Here is a 17,787-nt window from a genome sequence, read left to right as displayed (position 1 = left end):
TTAATAAACTATCAACATCATTCGACCTTTAATTAGGAGTCATCATTAAAAAAAATTACATAATGAATACCTTGAAAGTGAAAAAATAGCCAAATGAACCAAACCTAACTGAAATGAAAATATGAGATCCCTTTATAAATGCCTCAGTTCCCTAAAGTTGCTTGTCTTCTTTTCTGAATTTCTGAAAGAGTTAAAGAAATTTAGAAACTTGTGTAGAGAACCCAATAAATCAAAAAGTCATGTCACAATTATCTCAGATTGAAAGAACAACATGCTTATAAGATCAAAATAAAAATTACATGAACAAAGACATAGATATTATTTACATACTCAAATGATCATTGATTAAAAAATATAATAACCTCCTTTAGTTCAGCTCTTATTCTGTTTTTTTTTTTTTGAACAAAGAAAACTAAACCATCTTATAGATTTCAATGTTTATAATTATTTTACATATTTTGGTTTCTGTAGATGAAATTTGTACACCCAATAGAGTTACAGATTTCACATATACTCAACACCTATCACTGAATGCAACAAGCATCTTTTTTCTTTGTTTCCTGTACTGGAACCTTTGACTCTCTGATGGGCTCAGAAACCACTGTCTCTATACTAATACCACTGGTTATAGAAACCTTTGACTTTGTACTACTATTACTACTAGTACTAGCTTCAGAAACCTTTGACTCTGTACTACTACTACTACAAGCTTCAGAAACCTTTGATGTAACCTTGTCAGAATTGCCAATTTTCTCAGTCATGGTACCAATTTTCCAAGGCTTTCACAGCCTCTCGACTTTATCACATCCAAAAAAGAAAAAGCATGGTTCACATCCTACACATGACCATACAACCAAAATATAAAAGTTTCACCACCATTTTCGTGCAAATAGGCTGAAAATTCTACTTAACCCTTCATTAAATAATAAGATAATACATTGATAATCAGCAAAGTGTAAACTGACTCCATTATTATAGGTAAACTCTTCATTTTATGTGTTTTAAGTCATATATCTGTTATTATATTGACTGCTTATTAGGCTTGCCAAAGGTACAAAATGATATTTGGGCAAGAAAAAGAAAATAAGAAACATGATAACATGGAGAATTAAGAAACTAGTGAGATTTAAATAAAGGAGAGGAACCACCAAATGAGGTCATAGAGCAAGCTCATGATGGAGCCTGTTTCAACACTCGACAGCGGTATTCTCCCAAAGACCATATAGGGAATATGTTTCTGTACGCCGCATAAGTGATCATACAATTCCTATTGAACACACCCATTATTTCCTGCCATCAAAACCAATCATTCGACATGCTCATCATTTCTTCAACCATGAATTTTCATACATATAGAAATAAAGTACATAAATAGTTATGTGAATTACCTGCTGAGGAAAATCTCCGTTCTCCATTTGAGAGTTTATCAAATATCTAGCTGCACGGTGCAAGGGTGCAGCGTCTCTCTCAGCCTGCATACACACAAGCGTTACACTTAGATACCATTTTTTTTCTTTATCTATACACAACTGTTTTTAACAACATCAGAAGATTTGAAACGATTCAGATTGATTTGACTTGTCAAATTCTAATACGTACCTGTCCAGCATCAATGAGAGCCATCATAGCCCATCCAGTGTTGACCAAATGTGACCTATTTCCCTCAAGATTTGAGTAGACCTGCATGGAAAATCCAGAAGAGGTTATCGCTGAGAGAATGAAATAACAAAATTAACCAAACCTATTTAAGCTCAATTTATTATCCTGAACCATTTCCCTTTCACTACTATATGTTTAAGAAATTATGCGGTGACAAATGCTTTGACATAGTTTTAAAGTTTAAACCTCACCTCTTGGAAACAAATAATTATATTGTGCATTTCTTAATAAGAGAAGTGTGAAATATATCTATATGCTAAAAAACAAAAGATGAGAAAAAATCAAAATATGAATAACTCGACCATTTGAAATTTCTGAACCCAAATCAGGCTAAGCTTAGACTAGATGTCAAGCATCGCATGAAAACACATGGAACATGTAATTCTTAAAAGAAATTAACCTTGTCTTGGCATGAAAAATAGCTCTCTCCCCACCCACCAGCCTCAACCTGTTTCGATAGCAAAAAGTTGCACACTTTGCGAACACCTGAGCAATTGCTGCAGTTCTTTCCAGCAGCCACCATCCCTTTGACCCCAAACCATGTAGCGTAAGTAAAACAAACACCCCATGAACCATACCTGTTGAGAAACTCCAAAAATTAAAAGCATACTCCAACTGTTAAGAGGAGTTAAAGCAAGAGGAGCCAACAAGTTTTACATTCAAGTAGTGCACAAAACTGATTTATTGGGAGGGAAAAAAAAGTCAGAGCTTATAAACTGATAAACATAGGACAAACCATGAACCATCTAAAGCTTGAATCTTTTCAATGTATGCAATCGCTTTCTTGATACAATGCTCTATTTCTTCTTGCTGACTAGGGTACAACTTTCTAAATGATGTCAGAGCTTGAATAGCAGCCGAGGTGAATTCCACATATCTAAAGAGACATCATAGTTATAATCGGTGAACCTAAAATCAAAGAGAATGAAAAAAAAAAAACTGATATAGTAGAACGTTTTCTTTTGGCTCTTACGGATAATCAATGACAATGTCACCAAAGGTTTCAGCAGGATTGATCAGCTGAATTACAAATGAAACAACAAAAAGATTAAGTTACATCATCTATGTTTCACAGAAGATGGCAAAGGAGCTCACAAAGGCATCTTCTTGTACATATGTGTTTTTTTTTTTTGTTGGGAAATATGCATTTCAAAAGTCCAAAAATAAAGATGTGTTCCACACATAAGAGCAATATAACATCAAATGAATGATTCTGAATTATCATGCAGATCCAGATATTAAACAATATCCGATCAGCATAAGTTAATAGAGAGCTTATATGTCATGAGGAACAAAACATTTAACTTCGGATTCGAACGACATAATACACAATAATATGGAAAAAAAAATTCAAGGGGAGTACCTCCAACCAATGGTAGGATCTAGTGAGTTCATATGTTGCAAAGCCACCATCTCCATTCTGCAACATTGTAATTCCAAAAAAGAAAAAAAAAAGATCTGATCATGAATATGATATTTCTTCTTTCAAAGCATAAAAAACAAGAATCTTAACTATTAATATGAAGATAGTGGAGAAAGAACAGGACTGTCTGCTAAAATCTGTCCCTTTTAATACATTTACAGAGCTTAATTCTTAGAGCATCATGATTCCACTGACATTCAGACATATTAGGTACCCACACTCCCATTTAAAGTAGACACTTAATACAGAAATTGTGTGAGATTTATTACTTGCTCTTCAGTCTCAGATTACAAGATAATTAAAAAGTATCTCTAAATGTGCCACTACTGTTCGTCACTATGAAAAACAAATTCTCCTAGTACATTATAGCTTCCTTTACAATAATCTCAAATGAGACTCATTACTAATTGAAACAATAAGAAAATCTAGCAAGATAATAGTGAAAATCTTGAATAACCAACCTATAATGAGAGAATGACATTGACAGCATCATATATACGATTTGGCTCTAATGGTTCACCAACAATATCTGAGGGAAGTTTTGATAATAGAAGAGTAGCCTAAAAAATGAGACATAAAAATTATTAACCAGTAAATAAAATAAATGAAAAACATTGAACGTTGTATGCAAGTACTTTTAATCCTTCTGCTGTACAATCTGAGATGGGCCAACCATGATCACGAGTGGAGAAAGGCCAAGCACCCTTTGAAATGTGGCGATACCAATTATCAAGATCACCTGGGCAATCTTCTAAAACCTATAAAAAGATATTACTAACTAGTCAACGAAGGAAATGTGGGGAAGGCATCAAATTGGACTTAGAAGCATTAGTTGAATTCAGACCACAGAGCTACATTGACCTGGGAGGTTTTAATGAACACATGTGCCTTTCTTAAAGTTATGCTGTATTCTTTGACAAGATCAGTTGACATAATTGCCTGAGCAGCAAAACTAGTGTCCCATAATTGACTTCCGTTATACCCCTGCCATAAAGTCATTTATGTATAGGAAGTTAATATAGCACTCAAACTATTAGTCGCAAAATTTGTCATAATTGAAGCAATTATCAAATGTGTTCCACAGAGAATTTTTTCTTCTTTTAAATGCACCACAAAGAGGAAATATTATCAGAAAGAAAGTGAAATTACAAACATCCTAAAGCACAAAAACCTGTAGTAGTTTAGCAATCTCTTTCGGTGTTTGTAATAGGATTGTTGAGTCTAACTCTATTACATAATAATCCTATTACAAACACCGAAAGAGGCCAACTTATTGTCACAAGTATTGGCTTCTCAAAAGTTGTGAGAATAAAACAAACAAATATCACTTTACTTGAAAGGAGTAAAGTTCTACAGCAAACATTGTGCAGGTATCATGTTATGACTTAAAATAGCTAAAGAAGCAATCTCCTATCTAAAAGTTAAATCTCGTCCTTTGTTCCTTGCTTCTTTACAGCTAAAAGCTGTTTAATACTCAACACAAACATGGATTCACTAGAGCAAACGAAAAAAGTGCAACACAAATATCAATGCTAAGAAAAAATGAAACATTTGGACCTGCATTTTCATGCCATCTTCAGCAATCCATAGATAATCATTGATTCTTGGAAGGTGCAACTTGAAAGCCTCTGAATTTGGATCTTCAACCCAACAGCAAAGCATGTTTAATACCTGTAAATCACAGTCATAGCTATAATCCTTCAAAGATTTAAGTATGAGGTTTTATGTGTTCCCCTCTTCACAAAAGTAAGTTTCAACAGAATAAGGATTACTATTTGAAAACATCAATACCTTATTCACAGGTCCAATGCAAACATAACGAGTGTTCTCATCTTCATAGTGTATATGCTCCATTGCTGAGCGGAGAGCCTTTTCTGTCAATTTTTTTCCTGGCCAATTCATCAGAACTGGTTCAACAGCCTTGTGAAGAGTCGCCCAGAGGATATCTTGAACTAGTGGATGCGGGTAATACAAATCTTCCTGTGAAAACAAACATGTCATATTTTGATAAGAGAGAGGAAATAAGTTTTTCTATAACTAATTCGGAACTAAAATTGGTACTTTACTACAACCATGAAATCCTTTTGGTCATTAGAAACAGATATGTATTTTTCTGGTTAACTCATATTGTTGCTGTGTATGCAAGAGAAAACGTTTGATGTGGTTACTGTATCAAATTCAAAAGTAATATTTATATATACATAAATAAATATATATTTTTTATTTTTCTATTTACTATGATCAAGACTCAATCAAATGTGTTGCCAATATCTCCAGAATGTTGAAGACTTTGCACTAAGATACAAATTAGGGCATAAATGGCATATTCCTAGATAGATGCAACTAGATTGGAAATACAATAACCTTTTGACTAACCTTTGCACATAAATTTCGCGCCTCATTCCAATCTATTTCATGATAAGGGACAATGAAGAGCTCCTTCCTCAGAGACAAAACTGTTGGTGTGATTGGACCAACAAACTTCTTCCCATATAAGAAAGACATTGGTAAGTATACCATCCGACAGTGACACCACATTCTTCCTGTACAAGGAAAATAAAATTTTAAGGATTTTTATTTTGGCAGGATTAGGAAAAAAAGCCATTCCACAAACAAGAAAAAGATAATTGTCACTCAACATTTTAACTAAACTGAAGTCAGCATCACCATGTAACACCAAATTCCGCAACATGGGAAAAGACCCAAAAAAAAAATTAATTGCAACAAAAATTATTACACGAGTTTATTTAACATTTCGATTAATTGAATTTCAGTATGGATACGAAAAGACAAGCTTTATAATATCATAAGTCCAAACTTTGAAGTTATATATTAATTCTTTAGATTGATGAGTATGACCATGAGTAATGGTATTGTTCTTATACAACAAGTTCAGACTATATGGAAAAGAGTAAAGATATTTTTAACCATAGGAGAATTTTAAGAATGCTCAGGCCAGAATTTGAAATCGGAAGATATAGGACCTGGATGAATAGGAAGGATGTACGGAAGAAGCCATATCTCTGGAGGCAGGGGATTATTGCCAGACCATTCAAAGACACCAAGTACCTATCATCACATAAGAATTGTGATAGATTTAAATGAAAACGCTGGACTTCCAAATAAACAAAACACTGTTTAGATCAAGCTACATATTCAAGTCAAAAAGGGATAGAGGTCAATTCTCAACTGATAACCGCATTTTCCCCCATGATGTAATTGCAGTAGCACCACCATGGTCCAGAATCCATTTACGCCCACTCTCCATTGCCCCTTGTCCATCATTAGGTTCTTCACCAAGCAACCTCAAAGTAACATAGCTCACCAAGGAGGACAAGGTACATTGAATAATATACTTTATTTCATCAAACACAGCATCACCAAACTTTCTTGCTAGTTATAGTTGATGGCCCACACAACAATTAACCAATTGATCTGCAAACAATTTTCTATGAGAAGTTCCTTCTCTTAACATGTAAAGGTTGATGCTTAAAGTAAATTCATAAGTTCATGACCATAATGAATTAGCAAGTAAATAAGATGATTCTAGGAATATAAATATAACCCAGTGGCAGTGAAAAAAAAAAATGCTTCAACAAATAAAATTATCATCAGGTACATGGATAAAATTTTCAAGCTAGGGGGGTTCAAGTTCGTATCTGCTAAAAAATAAAGATTGCTGCTCCAAAATTTCCTACACGATATATGGAAAGGACCACATTGAAATTTAAGGGTTCAAGTAATAAAAAATTTCTTTTAGTTGCAGTCACCTTGCAAGCAGTATCAAACCCAAAACTTATTGGGACTTCTTTGCATATCAAGTCACCATCAATGGTTTTTGGACACCCAATCACCCGAATTTACAAATTCTTTCCCCTGGTTGAACAAAAGAAAAAAAACCAAACTGTGTTAAACAAACCAACGAAACAGTGTTAAAGGCAAGACTCCTGTAACCCTGTCGAACTGTTAGATAAAGAATCCCTAAATTCTATTTGGATGGGTCCCATACACTGATACAAGCACCTAAAAAATAGATGGATCCATGGATTACATGAATGACATATGAAGACAAATACAGGTAACAGTTCCATCTGCCAAGCAAGATTTTTCTAGAAAGAAAAAAATTAGTTATATACCTGAAATTCTCAGCAAGGAGGCAGGCATTTGTGTTCGAGTCATCCCCACCAATAACAAGAAGTCCATCCAAATCAAGCTTCGCAGTAGTATCTGCAACTTGTTGAAACTAAAAGGAAAATCCATTTAAACAATTTATTATGAACTTAATGTGTCAATAAAACTTAACATGAAACTGTGAAGAAAGAAAAAAAAGTCACCTGCTCTGGAGTTTCAATCTTATCTCTTCCATTACATATCATATCAAAACCACCCTGATAAAAGAAAATTTTCTCCAATCAAATACAATATCTTGGTTAAAATGCCAGCAACCGCATGTATGAATTTTGTATAAATCACTAGAATAGAATGGATGCGCTATATCTTCTGAGCAAATTAGAACACTCAGAAGCAGCTATCTTTACACATGATCATGGACCTCCACTGCATAAATGACAAAACCAAACCATGCTCCAAACTCTCATCTGGTTTCTGTACGGGTAAATATATTCTGGTGTAAGTTCCACATACTTGCCCTTCATGATTCCAGCTGGACCTCCCCTGAAACCGTACAATACGCTGCCTTTAGCACGCTCCTGCAAGTAATCTACCAGGAAGTACAAAATGAATGAACTCAACCATATTGGACACTATTAACTGCAAGAAAACGAATTATGATAACAAAAAATTCTCACCAAAAATTCCATAAATGACATTGTGCCCTCCAGGTGCCTGGCCTCCCGACAAAACGACACCAATTTTCAACTTTTTCTGCGAATCGTTAGAGTCAGAATTGCTCGGCACCACCAAGGCAGATGGCTGGTCGAAAAGTTGACTTCGTGAGGCAGAGATGAGTTGAGAAGACTTCGTGAGGCGGAGAAACGAGACGAGAGAGAGACGAGACGAGAATGAGACTTCGTGAGGCGGAGAGACGAGACGAGAGTGAGAGATGGAGGCTGAGAGAAATCTTTCGGGTAACTTAGATTTAGGGAATTTGGCAGATGAGACTAAAAAAAAAAATTTCATTTTGGCGCCTGAGTTTTATTCATATGGCGCCAAAATATGTCTTCCGTGTGTTTTTAATCCCACACCAATAATAGCACTTCTAAATATATGCTATTCTTTAATGTAATATATACTAAATATTGTTGTAGTGAACCTTAGTCACAACCATAATAAAGAATATTCATAAAAAATCGAACCAGTAAAGGGTTTCATGACCAAACCCTTGTCCCCGAGACCTTAAATCCTACTAAACCGGGTAGTAGAATCATTCCTGAGCCCTTAGGTTTGGGTTCCCATAACCCAAAACTTCATTTCCAATCTTTTCCCAATTAGCATTGCCACGTCCACCACTAAGGGTCGCAGCGCCAAGCTAGGCAGAGAGCCCACCTAGATTTTTCCTCCAATTTGAGTTGCGGCACTGTCCACTAAGGGCCACGATGCTAAGGCCGTCCGAGGCACCCTCGACTTCAAAGATGTTCAAGCGGGCCGCAACGCTCTTGCCAAGCGCCGTGGCGCCACCTCGAAACCCAGAAATTTCAGTGATTTTCAAAAATTGTAAGTTTCCCAAAACCACTCCATAACATAGTTTTAACCAGAATCGACCATAGAAATGGTCCTAGCAACACATATACATACTAACCAACCTTCAAAACCCACTAAAACAACACTAAACCCCAAAATCACCAATTTGAGTTTCAAACTCCATTTTCTTGCCAAATCCAAAAATCAAACCTTAACTCACAGATTTTCAATCCAATTTTAGTGCATAAATTAGTTGCTTAACATATTTCTAACATCACAACTCTTAGATAAACGCTTAGAACTCAAGAATTCAAAAAAATAAGTCGTAACCCAAACTCCCTCAAAAACAATGAAGAACAAAAGAAAACTTAGAAAATCCATACCTCAACTGGAAAATTTTGATTTCCTTAAGATGGAATTAGCTCAACCAGTTGCAATCCTTCACTTCCCCAATCCTATATTCTCCATTTCAAGGCTCCATTCCCAAGTGAAAGCTCAAGTTATGTTCAATTTTGTTTAATATCAAGGTCAAAAGACCAATTTACCCCTAGCCATACAATGTCCCTTGACCAAAACCAAGGGCATTATAGTCTTTTCTCAAAATTCCCACTAATCCTCAAATTTTCACCACAATTCCCAATTAAATCTATCAACCTAAAATACTCACCAATTAACTCTCATTACTCAATAAACCCCAATTAACTCCCCGCGTTCACCCCCGAGCCGGGTATTTAACTTCGTTGTGGCTTTTCTTCTAAATTGCTCACTAGGATCGTCTCGTGTCGAATATCTCAAATATATTCACATAATGACGTGGTCTCAGTCATAAGGCATATATAATTACAGATATACCCTCAGCTAGTCCGAATTACGAAAATGTCATTTTAACAAAAATAGACTCACAAGCATATTTAATACACATAAACATGCATAAGCAGTCATATCATAATATAACTCATATAATTCACATAATCACATATATAATCACAATTAAATAATATTAATACACACAATCTAATTATACCCTCATGGCATACTAATCAAGACACTAAACCTTATTAGCAAATTTGGGACATTACACCTTGAGTCTTCTTAGGAGGCATGGTTGATGATTAGTAACTAGATGTCGATGTTCTTGAGTTTAGCTCTCAATGAAAGCACCAAAATGATTACCCTTGATTTGGTCGACGACACTGAGTCAAATAAAGTATGTAAAAGTAGGAACTGAACTAGAATAATAAAATGACACAAAAATTTCATAGTGGTTTGGCCCTGAATATCGGTAATAATTTACTTCCACTTATACTTTTATTATTGTAGAAAGTCCCAAACTCACTTTCAGATGAGATAGAATCAACTGAGTTTCATAAGCTTGAGAGAATGCAATAACCAATGTATAAAAGTATGACAACTTCTCTTTCTAGAATATTAGTGCGTAGAAAATAATAATTCACTGAGCTCTCTATTTATAGGCTTAAGAATTTAAAAACTTGGTCGTGGGCCTTACATGACTTGTGCAACAAACTAAAATAAAATTGTAGATGATTAATACATTTTGCATTTGAAATAAGAAATATCTGTGTACTAAAGAATTCTAAGTACTTCTTCCAGAAGAGTTGACCAGCCCTGTCCGAGTGGGCATCGACCAGCCTGATCGGTAATTTGTAACCATATGTTAAATGTTGCTCTGACTAAGTTTTGTCCAGCTGTATAATGAATCTTCATGCGATTCTATGTGGTTGAGTGTCGACTAGACCCCTTACTAGTTGCACTGTTGTTTAACCGCCACGTGTCCCGGATTCTTGCCATGTTATAGGCTAGTTTTTAGGTAAAACAATAATAATAACTGAACAGATTAAGTAATAGTTAATCATAACCTTCTATAAATATGCAATTCATTTAATGCATTTTTTCTATTTTAGAAAATTGTTAGACTGATTGCAGTTAAGTAGTTAAAATCCTTTTTATCATTAACACTCTAAATTAATTAATCCAACAAATAATTTGGTGTTGTTAGGTAATGTTTTTCGTTTATTTAATTAAAAAACTGAAAAGAAAATGAAAAAAGTTTTTTGGTAAACTATTTTTGTTTTATAATTTTAATTAAAATTTTTAAAATTTTGAAAACAAGATTTTCATACTTTTAAAAAAAAAATTAACAATTTTTTTTTATTATTTATCTTTCCTCGTTTTTTCTCTTCTTATAGTTTGTTTTTTTTTCTTCCGGTGATACTCCACCCCCGTTGCCATCACCATCGACACTCAGTCTCTATTGTCGTCTCTGTCTCTGTCACCATTGCCATCTCCATTGTTGCGGACAGATAAGTTGTTCCCAAGATCTCTAAAGATCTGCAACCAACAACTAGATGAACCTCACCGTCGTTCCTTCCTTCCGAAGACTCTCCCACCCTATCATCTTCCTCCTCTCCTCGGTTTGCCACTGGCCGTTCCCATGTCATCAGACTTTATAATGATGGTGCAGTATGATATATCGACTCATTGATTTTTTGTTATTTTCGAAGACCAAAAAAATCTTTTATAGGGATATCGATAAAACATACCGAACATAATTCTATTTTTTCAAACCAAGAAACAAAAATATAAAATCATTTTTCTTTTTATATTTTATAAAACTAAAATAAAAATTTATTACCAAACTGGACAAAAATAATTCAACAGACGACAAATTTATTTTTCTTGTCTAAATGTAGATTGTTATTTTTTTTTTAACCAAGGGTGCTTAAGAGGATGGAGATCGACGTGGAAAGAATGAGAGGGTGAGGAAATATATAAACTAGAGAGTTGGTTTTGAATTAGGGAGAACTTTTAAAGGGTAGATATAAGATTATGCATTTCTAATCAAGATTTAACACATTATGACTTTTGCTAGAAATTTGAATGTTAAAATAAAATACTAGGCATTTAAGTATGAAAAATGAAAAAAAAAAAAAGAAAACTACAAAACAAAAAATAATATTCAATACTTTTACAAGAATAATTTTTTTAAAAAAAATAAATTTTAAAATAAAAAATTATTTTCAAAATATGATTCAATCTTAATTATGATTTTGAAATAAAATATGTTAAATAAATATTATTGCATCAAGTAAACATCAGCTTGTTGGTCATTAATTAATACTCCATGAATTTTTTTGGTAACTACCAAATTAATCACAAATATTAAATAATAATTTGATGACTAAAATGAATGATGGTTAAATATTAATGCAATCATTGAGTACTATCTCACGAAACTACATATTAAACTATACTTATAGTATAGATAGATAATAAATAAATAAATTTAATTTAAAGATTTAGATGGATCCACAACCACAACACAACACAACACAACACAACACACGGGCAACATTCCAACCTCAAAAAAAGAGGTCAAACTGAAACCCAACACCAACGGTCATTCGTACAAAACTAGTCCCTCATTGAGACATAAATGGGCGCCAAATATAGATTCAATATCAATTTACAGTTAAATAACTAAACTTGAGGAGATTACAGATTTTAAAAACTAAAATAAACAAACATTTCATTTCACACATTTACTCCAAACCACCCACTTGATCATAATGGCACAAGCACAACCGGAGAGGACCCAAGACGCAGACGTGAAAGAAACCAGTAGTCCCCGCTTTAGATTCAATGCTCAGGCCCCTGAATTCGTCCCCAGGTCGCAGACCCAGATGCCGGTTTCGCGCTATTTCTATCCATGCTTCCATTTTCCTGATTGGGTTTATGTTGGGGACCCTGAACCTCCTTCTTATTGGATCTCTGGTCCAGATACCACGTCCCCCACCTGTTCGAAGACTGTCCTCCCTGACGAGCTTCAATATAAAATCATCAAGCAGGTGTGTTGTATGTTGTTAGGATGATTTTCGTTTGGGATTAAGCTTCATTTTTCCATTTACTAATTGAGTTCTGTTTGTTTTGGTTGTTATGCTCAATAAGAGTTTTTCCTTTTAAATGTGAATATGATTTCGTTCTAGGATTGAGGATAGTGGTGTTGAGTTATGTATATGATCTCTTTGTAAGATATAGTTGTATTGTTAATAGATGGTCTTTGTTTTAAACAGGTGGAATACCAATTTAGTGACATAAGTTTGCTTGCAAATGAAACTTTGGCAAAAAACATTAGTAAAGATCCTGAAGGTTATGGTAAGCATTGTGGGAGAGTTCTTGGTGATTATACTTTTGATTGAATGTAGATTTGAATAATGTGTTTTTGATCATGTACAGTTCCAATATCTGTGATTGCTTCCACAAAGAAGATTAAATCTCTTATTAGTAACAACCATGTGCTTGCTCAAGCACTTCGATCCTCTTTGAAGCTTGTACGCTATTTAATTTACAAAATTTGAAGAGTATATTAGTCGATTAGTCGGGCATTCAACCTTTGTATCATTGATTTTGTTTATAAGTTTATGTTCTTGATTATTGATCATGTTTTGGAAGGCTGTAAGTGATGATGGGAAGAAGGTTAGGCGAAAGCATCCTTTCACTGAAAAAGAGAGAGAGGAATTGCAGGTAGAACAACGATGATTTAAAATGTTCTTTTAGAATTGATGTTGGTATAATGTACGATAACTTTCTTTCTGGTCTTGCAGTCTCGTACTGTTGTGGCAGAGAATTTGCCTGAAGATCATTCTCATCAGAACCTCGAGAAAATATTTAGGGTCGCTGGAAGGTTGGATCTTTAGGAATTAGCTCATCATTTGTTTGTTTTAGTATGATGCACTTTGAGGGACTCATTCCTTATTGTATACTGATCTCAAATTGTCACCTGCAGTGTGAAAACAGTTCGAGTATGCCACCCTCAAGAATCCAATTCTTCTCGTTCTAAAGGTGATTTCTTTGTCAGTAACAAGGTAAAGAATGAACGTTTCTCTCTCTCTTTTCTTTCACTAATTCTCTGATAGGCAGATTAATTTGAAGTGTCTTTACTCAAAAGTAACATTTTTATTCTCTCTGGTGGTTTTCACAGCTTCATGCACTTGTGGAGTATGAGACAACACAGACAGCTGAGAGAGCGGTATATTGATTTCTGTAGAATTAAAACTTTAAACTCTAATCTGTTTTCTTAATATTTTTCTGTTATCCAACCAGGTAGAGAAGTTAAATGATGAACGGAACTGGAGGAAAGGTCTCCGAGTAAGGTTATTGCTCAGATGCTCGGTATGCCTATTAGAGTTCAAAGATAATCTCATATCATTATGTTTTTTTTTGGTTAAAAAACAAAAATTGTTATTTTTCTTTTAATTGACGATTCTGTAATGATTCTTAGCATTATCCAAAAAATTTTCCAGCCAAAATCTGTCTTGAAGAACAGAAGGTCGGAATTCGATGGAATTTTGGAAGATGATGAGGCTCCCCCATGTGAATCAACTGAAGAGGCTTCACAGCCAAGCCACACGGATTCCATCATCGAAAGTAATGTAAGACTCTATTTGCTTAATACATGTGAAATATCCTCACTGAATTGCCATGTTACATCTCAACTTGATGGAATGAGAAAATATCATCACTCAACTATCTCATTTGCTAACACAATTTTCATAACAATAGCAATTTGTTCGTGTGTTTATGTATGTACAGATACTAAAAAATTCAAAGCTATATATGACTTTAAAATACAACTACACAAACAACAGGCTACCCGGTTGTTTCCATCTCACAAAACATAGACATGATAGTAGCATAAGAACATTTAATAGGAATTTCATAATGGCACTGTTTTGGTAGGCTGAGGAGAACCATGCTGGATCAAGGAAGGGGTGGGGACGGGGCAGGGGAAAGCCCCGAGGACGGACTCAGAACCACAGTGGGCGAGGACTGATTGCTCCATCTCCACAATCAAGCAGTGGCCCCCATTGTGAAGGACTTACCAGACAGAGTTCTAAGGGTCCAAGAATGCCAGATGGAACGAGGGGATTCACAATGGGAAGAGGCAAGTCATTAGCCATCCCAACTCTTGCTAATGTTTTCAATTGATCTTAGTAGAAGCAATGCTTGGCAGCCCGATTTTTATTTTGTTCTTACAGTCATTACTTATTACTAAATGTGTTTTCCTCTTCTGGAAACTTGAGAAGGGAGAAAGTAGTATTGATACGTTTTAAAGTGCACTAATAATTTGAGATGTATAGTCTAGTATTGGTATATCATACAATTTATAGCATGTCACAGAGGGCAATGATGACCAGAATTTTTTGCTCTCAATCTCATTTATTTAAATTTAGTCATCTAAATAATCAATAATAAAACTGAGTAGATCTCTCTTCGTAAGAATCTTTTTTTTTTTTCCTTTTTCTTTTCAATCTGATTAGAAGTTCTTTATTTACCATATTCAAACTGATTAGAAGTTCTTATATATTTCTATATGGAGGGCATAGTTAAAATTATATATATAAAAAAAAATCACTGAAAAACCAAATATGTCTGGCATTACACATTTTGAACTTAATTTCCTTTATTGTTTTAAAGTTTGACAGCTGAAATCTGGAAAACAATTAATATAAATTTCTGTATTAATAGTCATTTTAATAAAAAAAGAACATCAGGCCTATTAGCTCAGCTGGTTAGAGTGTCGTGCTAATAACGCGAAGGTCGCAGGTTCGAGACCTGCATGGGCCATTTGTTAAGTTTTTCTCTCTTCTACAATTTTAATACACTAACTTGGCAGAAGATAACGATTAATTTTGATCTTTCTATTCATAATTATTCTAATAATATTACATTTTTCTTCTTCTTTTTATGCATAGTTTTGTCCTAAACTTTATGAGGATAATAACAAAAAAAGAAAAAAATATAGAATGGGTAATGGTCAAACTATTAAATTCATAAAATATTTGTGCACATATCTTCTGTTTTAAAATCGATCAATTGTTAAAAGAAGCGTATCATTCACGTACAAAAGCTAGCTTACACTTATCAGCACTATTGAGTGATTAATTATATTTCTTGAATTGTTTCGGAAGATCTTGTCTTCAAATAGATAGTAAGCAATACCCACTGATATGGAAAATTTTAAAATATAGCATATGGTACAGGTTTGCATACACTTATGCTCAAGCTGATTTGCTGTATATTGACAAAAATCATGAAATTGTTCACATCACCAATCGATCTTAACTTGGCATCATTAAAAACCTTGGAGAGAAAAATAAAAAAGAAAACCTCAAGAAGGGAAAAAGAGTGCCAATGGGCATCATTGATCATAGACATCAACCTCAATAACTGAGTCAATACAATGGGGGTGATCTGGCCACCATACATGATACTCAGACATAGAGAATGTTAATTTAACTAAAGAGTGAGCAACTCTATAAGCATTTCTCAGGCAACGATTAAAAGATACCTCATAAAAAATCATTATAGATGACAATAATATCACTAATAATTTGTCCTAAGTGCGACCCACTTATTCTTAATAGCGTTTATCACCTGAAGACAATCTTACTCAACAATGATACTCAAATAACCCAAATTTTTGGAGAGGGTTAAGCTAAACTTAATAGCCAAAGCTTCAGCTATCTGGGGGAGGTAGGAGACAGTGAAGGGCCAACTAGCAGAAACAATGGTTCGCTTTTGGCAGTCTCTCATGATCATGCCATATCCCACCTTGTTTTGGTGGAAGTCTAATGCTGCATCAACATTCAATTTATATAATGTATTTGGAGGAGCTATCCAATGAGGCAAAGCTTTAGGCACCTAATCTCCAACTTGGTTTCTACATTTGTGAGTAGATATATTGGCGTTTTTGTAACGTTGGGCATAGTCAAGAGCCCAATAAATTTGGGATACTTCATCAAGTCGAATTCCTTCATCGATAATTTTATTAATTTTGTACAAATTCTGCCACATGACAGTAATAATGTTTTCCAAATCCTTGTTGGCCAGGCTACCTGAAAGACTCAGAAAAAATTCATAAAAATCTGTATGATTCGCATAAGAGTCTTTTACCAAGTATTGAATGTCCTTTTTGACAAACTTAAGAGTGGAGCAATGCCAGAGAGCATGATGCACCGTCTCAGGTCCCTATGAACATAAAGGGAAGCTATAAATTATGGGCATCCCACTTTGACTATAGAGGAGAAAGTGGTTAACCAGTTGTGAGATAACTGCCAAGGGGTATCGTTGATCATAGACATCAACCTCAATAACTGAGTCAATACAATGGGGGGGTCATCAGGCCACCATACATGATACTTAGTCATAGAGAATGTTAATTTAACTAAAGAGTGAGAAACTCTATAAGCATTTCTAAGGCAACGAATGAATGATACCTCAGAAAAATCATTACAGATAACAATAATATCACTAATCATTTGTCCTAAGTGCGACCCACTTATTCTTAATAGCGTTTATCACCTGAAGACAATCTTACTCAACAATGATACTAAAATAACCCAAATTTTTGCAGAGGGCTAAGCTAAACTTAATGGTCAAAGCTTCAGCTATCAGCGGGAGGTAGGAGAGAGCCACTACAAGAAAAACTACATTCCATAGCGTTTTTAAAACGCTGTCTTTAACAAACGATAGCGTTATTACAAACGCTATATTATCCCATGTTATTAAAAGTCTGGACCTTTTCATAGCGTTTTTAAATTGTAAAATTGCTATTGAAAGATATATAATAGCGTTTTAAAAATATAATTAGATGTCAGTCATAGCGTTTTATGTATGTAGTCATTGATTATGTTAAATTGAAAATACTTACTTTTAATAGCGTTTTTCAAACGTTATGCAGAAATGATGTTGAAAGGTATACAATAGCGTTTTTAAAATGTAATTAGTTATCAACCATAGTGTTTTATGTTTGTAGTAATATTTACTTTTAAACGTTATGTAAAGATATACAATAGCGTTTTTAAAATGCAATTAATTATAAGTCGTAGCGTTTTATGTTTGTAGTCGTACTTACTGTGAATAGCGTTTTTAAATTGTTATGTAAAGATATACAATAGCGTTTTAAGAATGTAATTAGTTATCAGTCGTAGCGTTTTATGCTTGTAATTATCCTTACTTTTAATAGCATTTTTCAAACGTTATGT

The 17,787-nt window shown here is 34.2% G+C and overlaps 1 protein-coding gene, 1 non-coding gene and 1 pseudogene across 2 annotated transcripts; 2 read left to right on the top strand and 1 right to left on the bottom strand.

The window, feature by feature from the left end:
- Positions 1–878: 878 nt before the first annotated feature.
- Positions 879–6,422, bottom strand: LOC133822090 (cycloartenol synthase 2-like; annotated as a pseudogene).
- A 5,666-nt stretch (positions 6,423–12,088) lies between these two features.
- On the top strand, positions 12,089–14,912 carry LOC133818437 (la-related protein 6C). The gene is made up of 10 exons (XM_062251306.1): positions 12,089–12,588; positions 12,814–12,895; positions 12,977–13,071; positions 13,193–13,264; positions 13,345–13,424; positions 13,527–13,605; positions 13,722–13,769; positions 13,844–13,912; positions 14,044–14,172; positions 14,480–14,912. The coding sequence occupies exons 1-10, from the start codon at positions 12,310–12,312 to the stop codon at positions 14,726–14,728; spliced, it is 1,182 nt and encodes a 393-aa protein (XP_062107290.1). The 5' UTR covers positions 12,089–12,309; the 3' UTR covers positions 14,729–14,912.
- A 381-nt stretch (positions 14,913–15,293) lies between these two features.
- Positions 15,294–15,367, top strand: TRNAI-AAU (transfer RNA isoleucine (anticodon AAU)). Its single transcript has one exon. It is a non-coding gene; the product is annotated as a tRNA-Ile (tRNA).
- Positions 15,368–17,787: the final 2,420 nt, after the last annotated feature.

The sequence above is a fragment of the Humulus lupulus genome, chromosome 1 (genome assembly GCF_963169125.1).
Source record: "Humulus lupulus chromosome 1, drHumLupu1.1, whole genome shotgun sequence".
NCBI lineage: Eukaryota > Viridiplantae > Streptophyta > Magnoliopsida > Rosales > Cannabaceae > Humulus > Humulus lupulus.
Note: the sequence above shows the minus strand (reverse complement) of the source record. Positions and strands in the feature narration are given on the sequence as shown.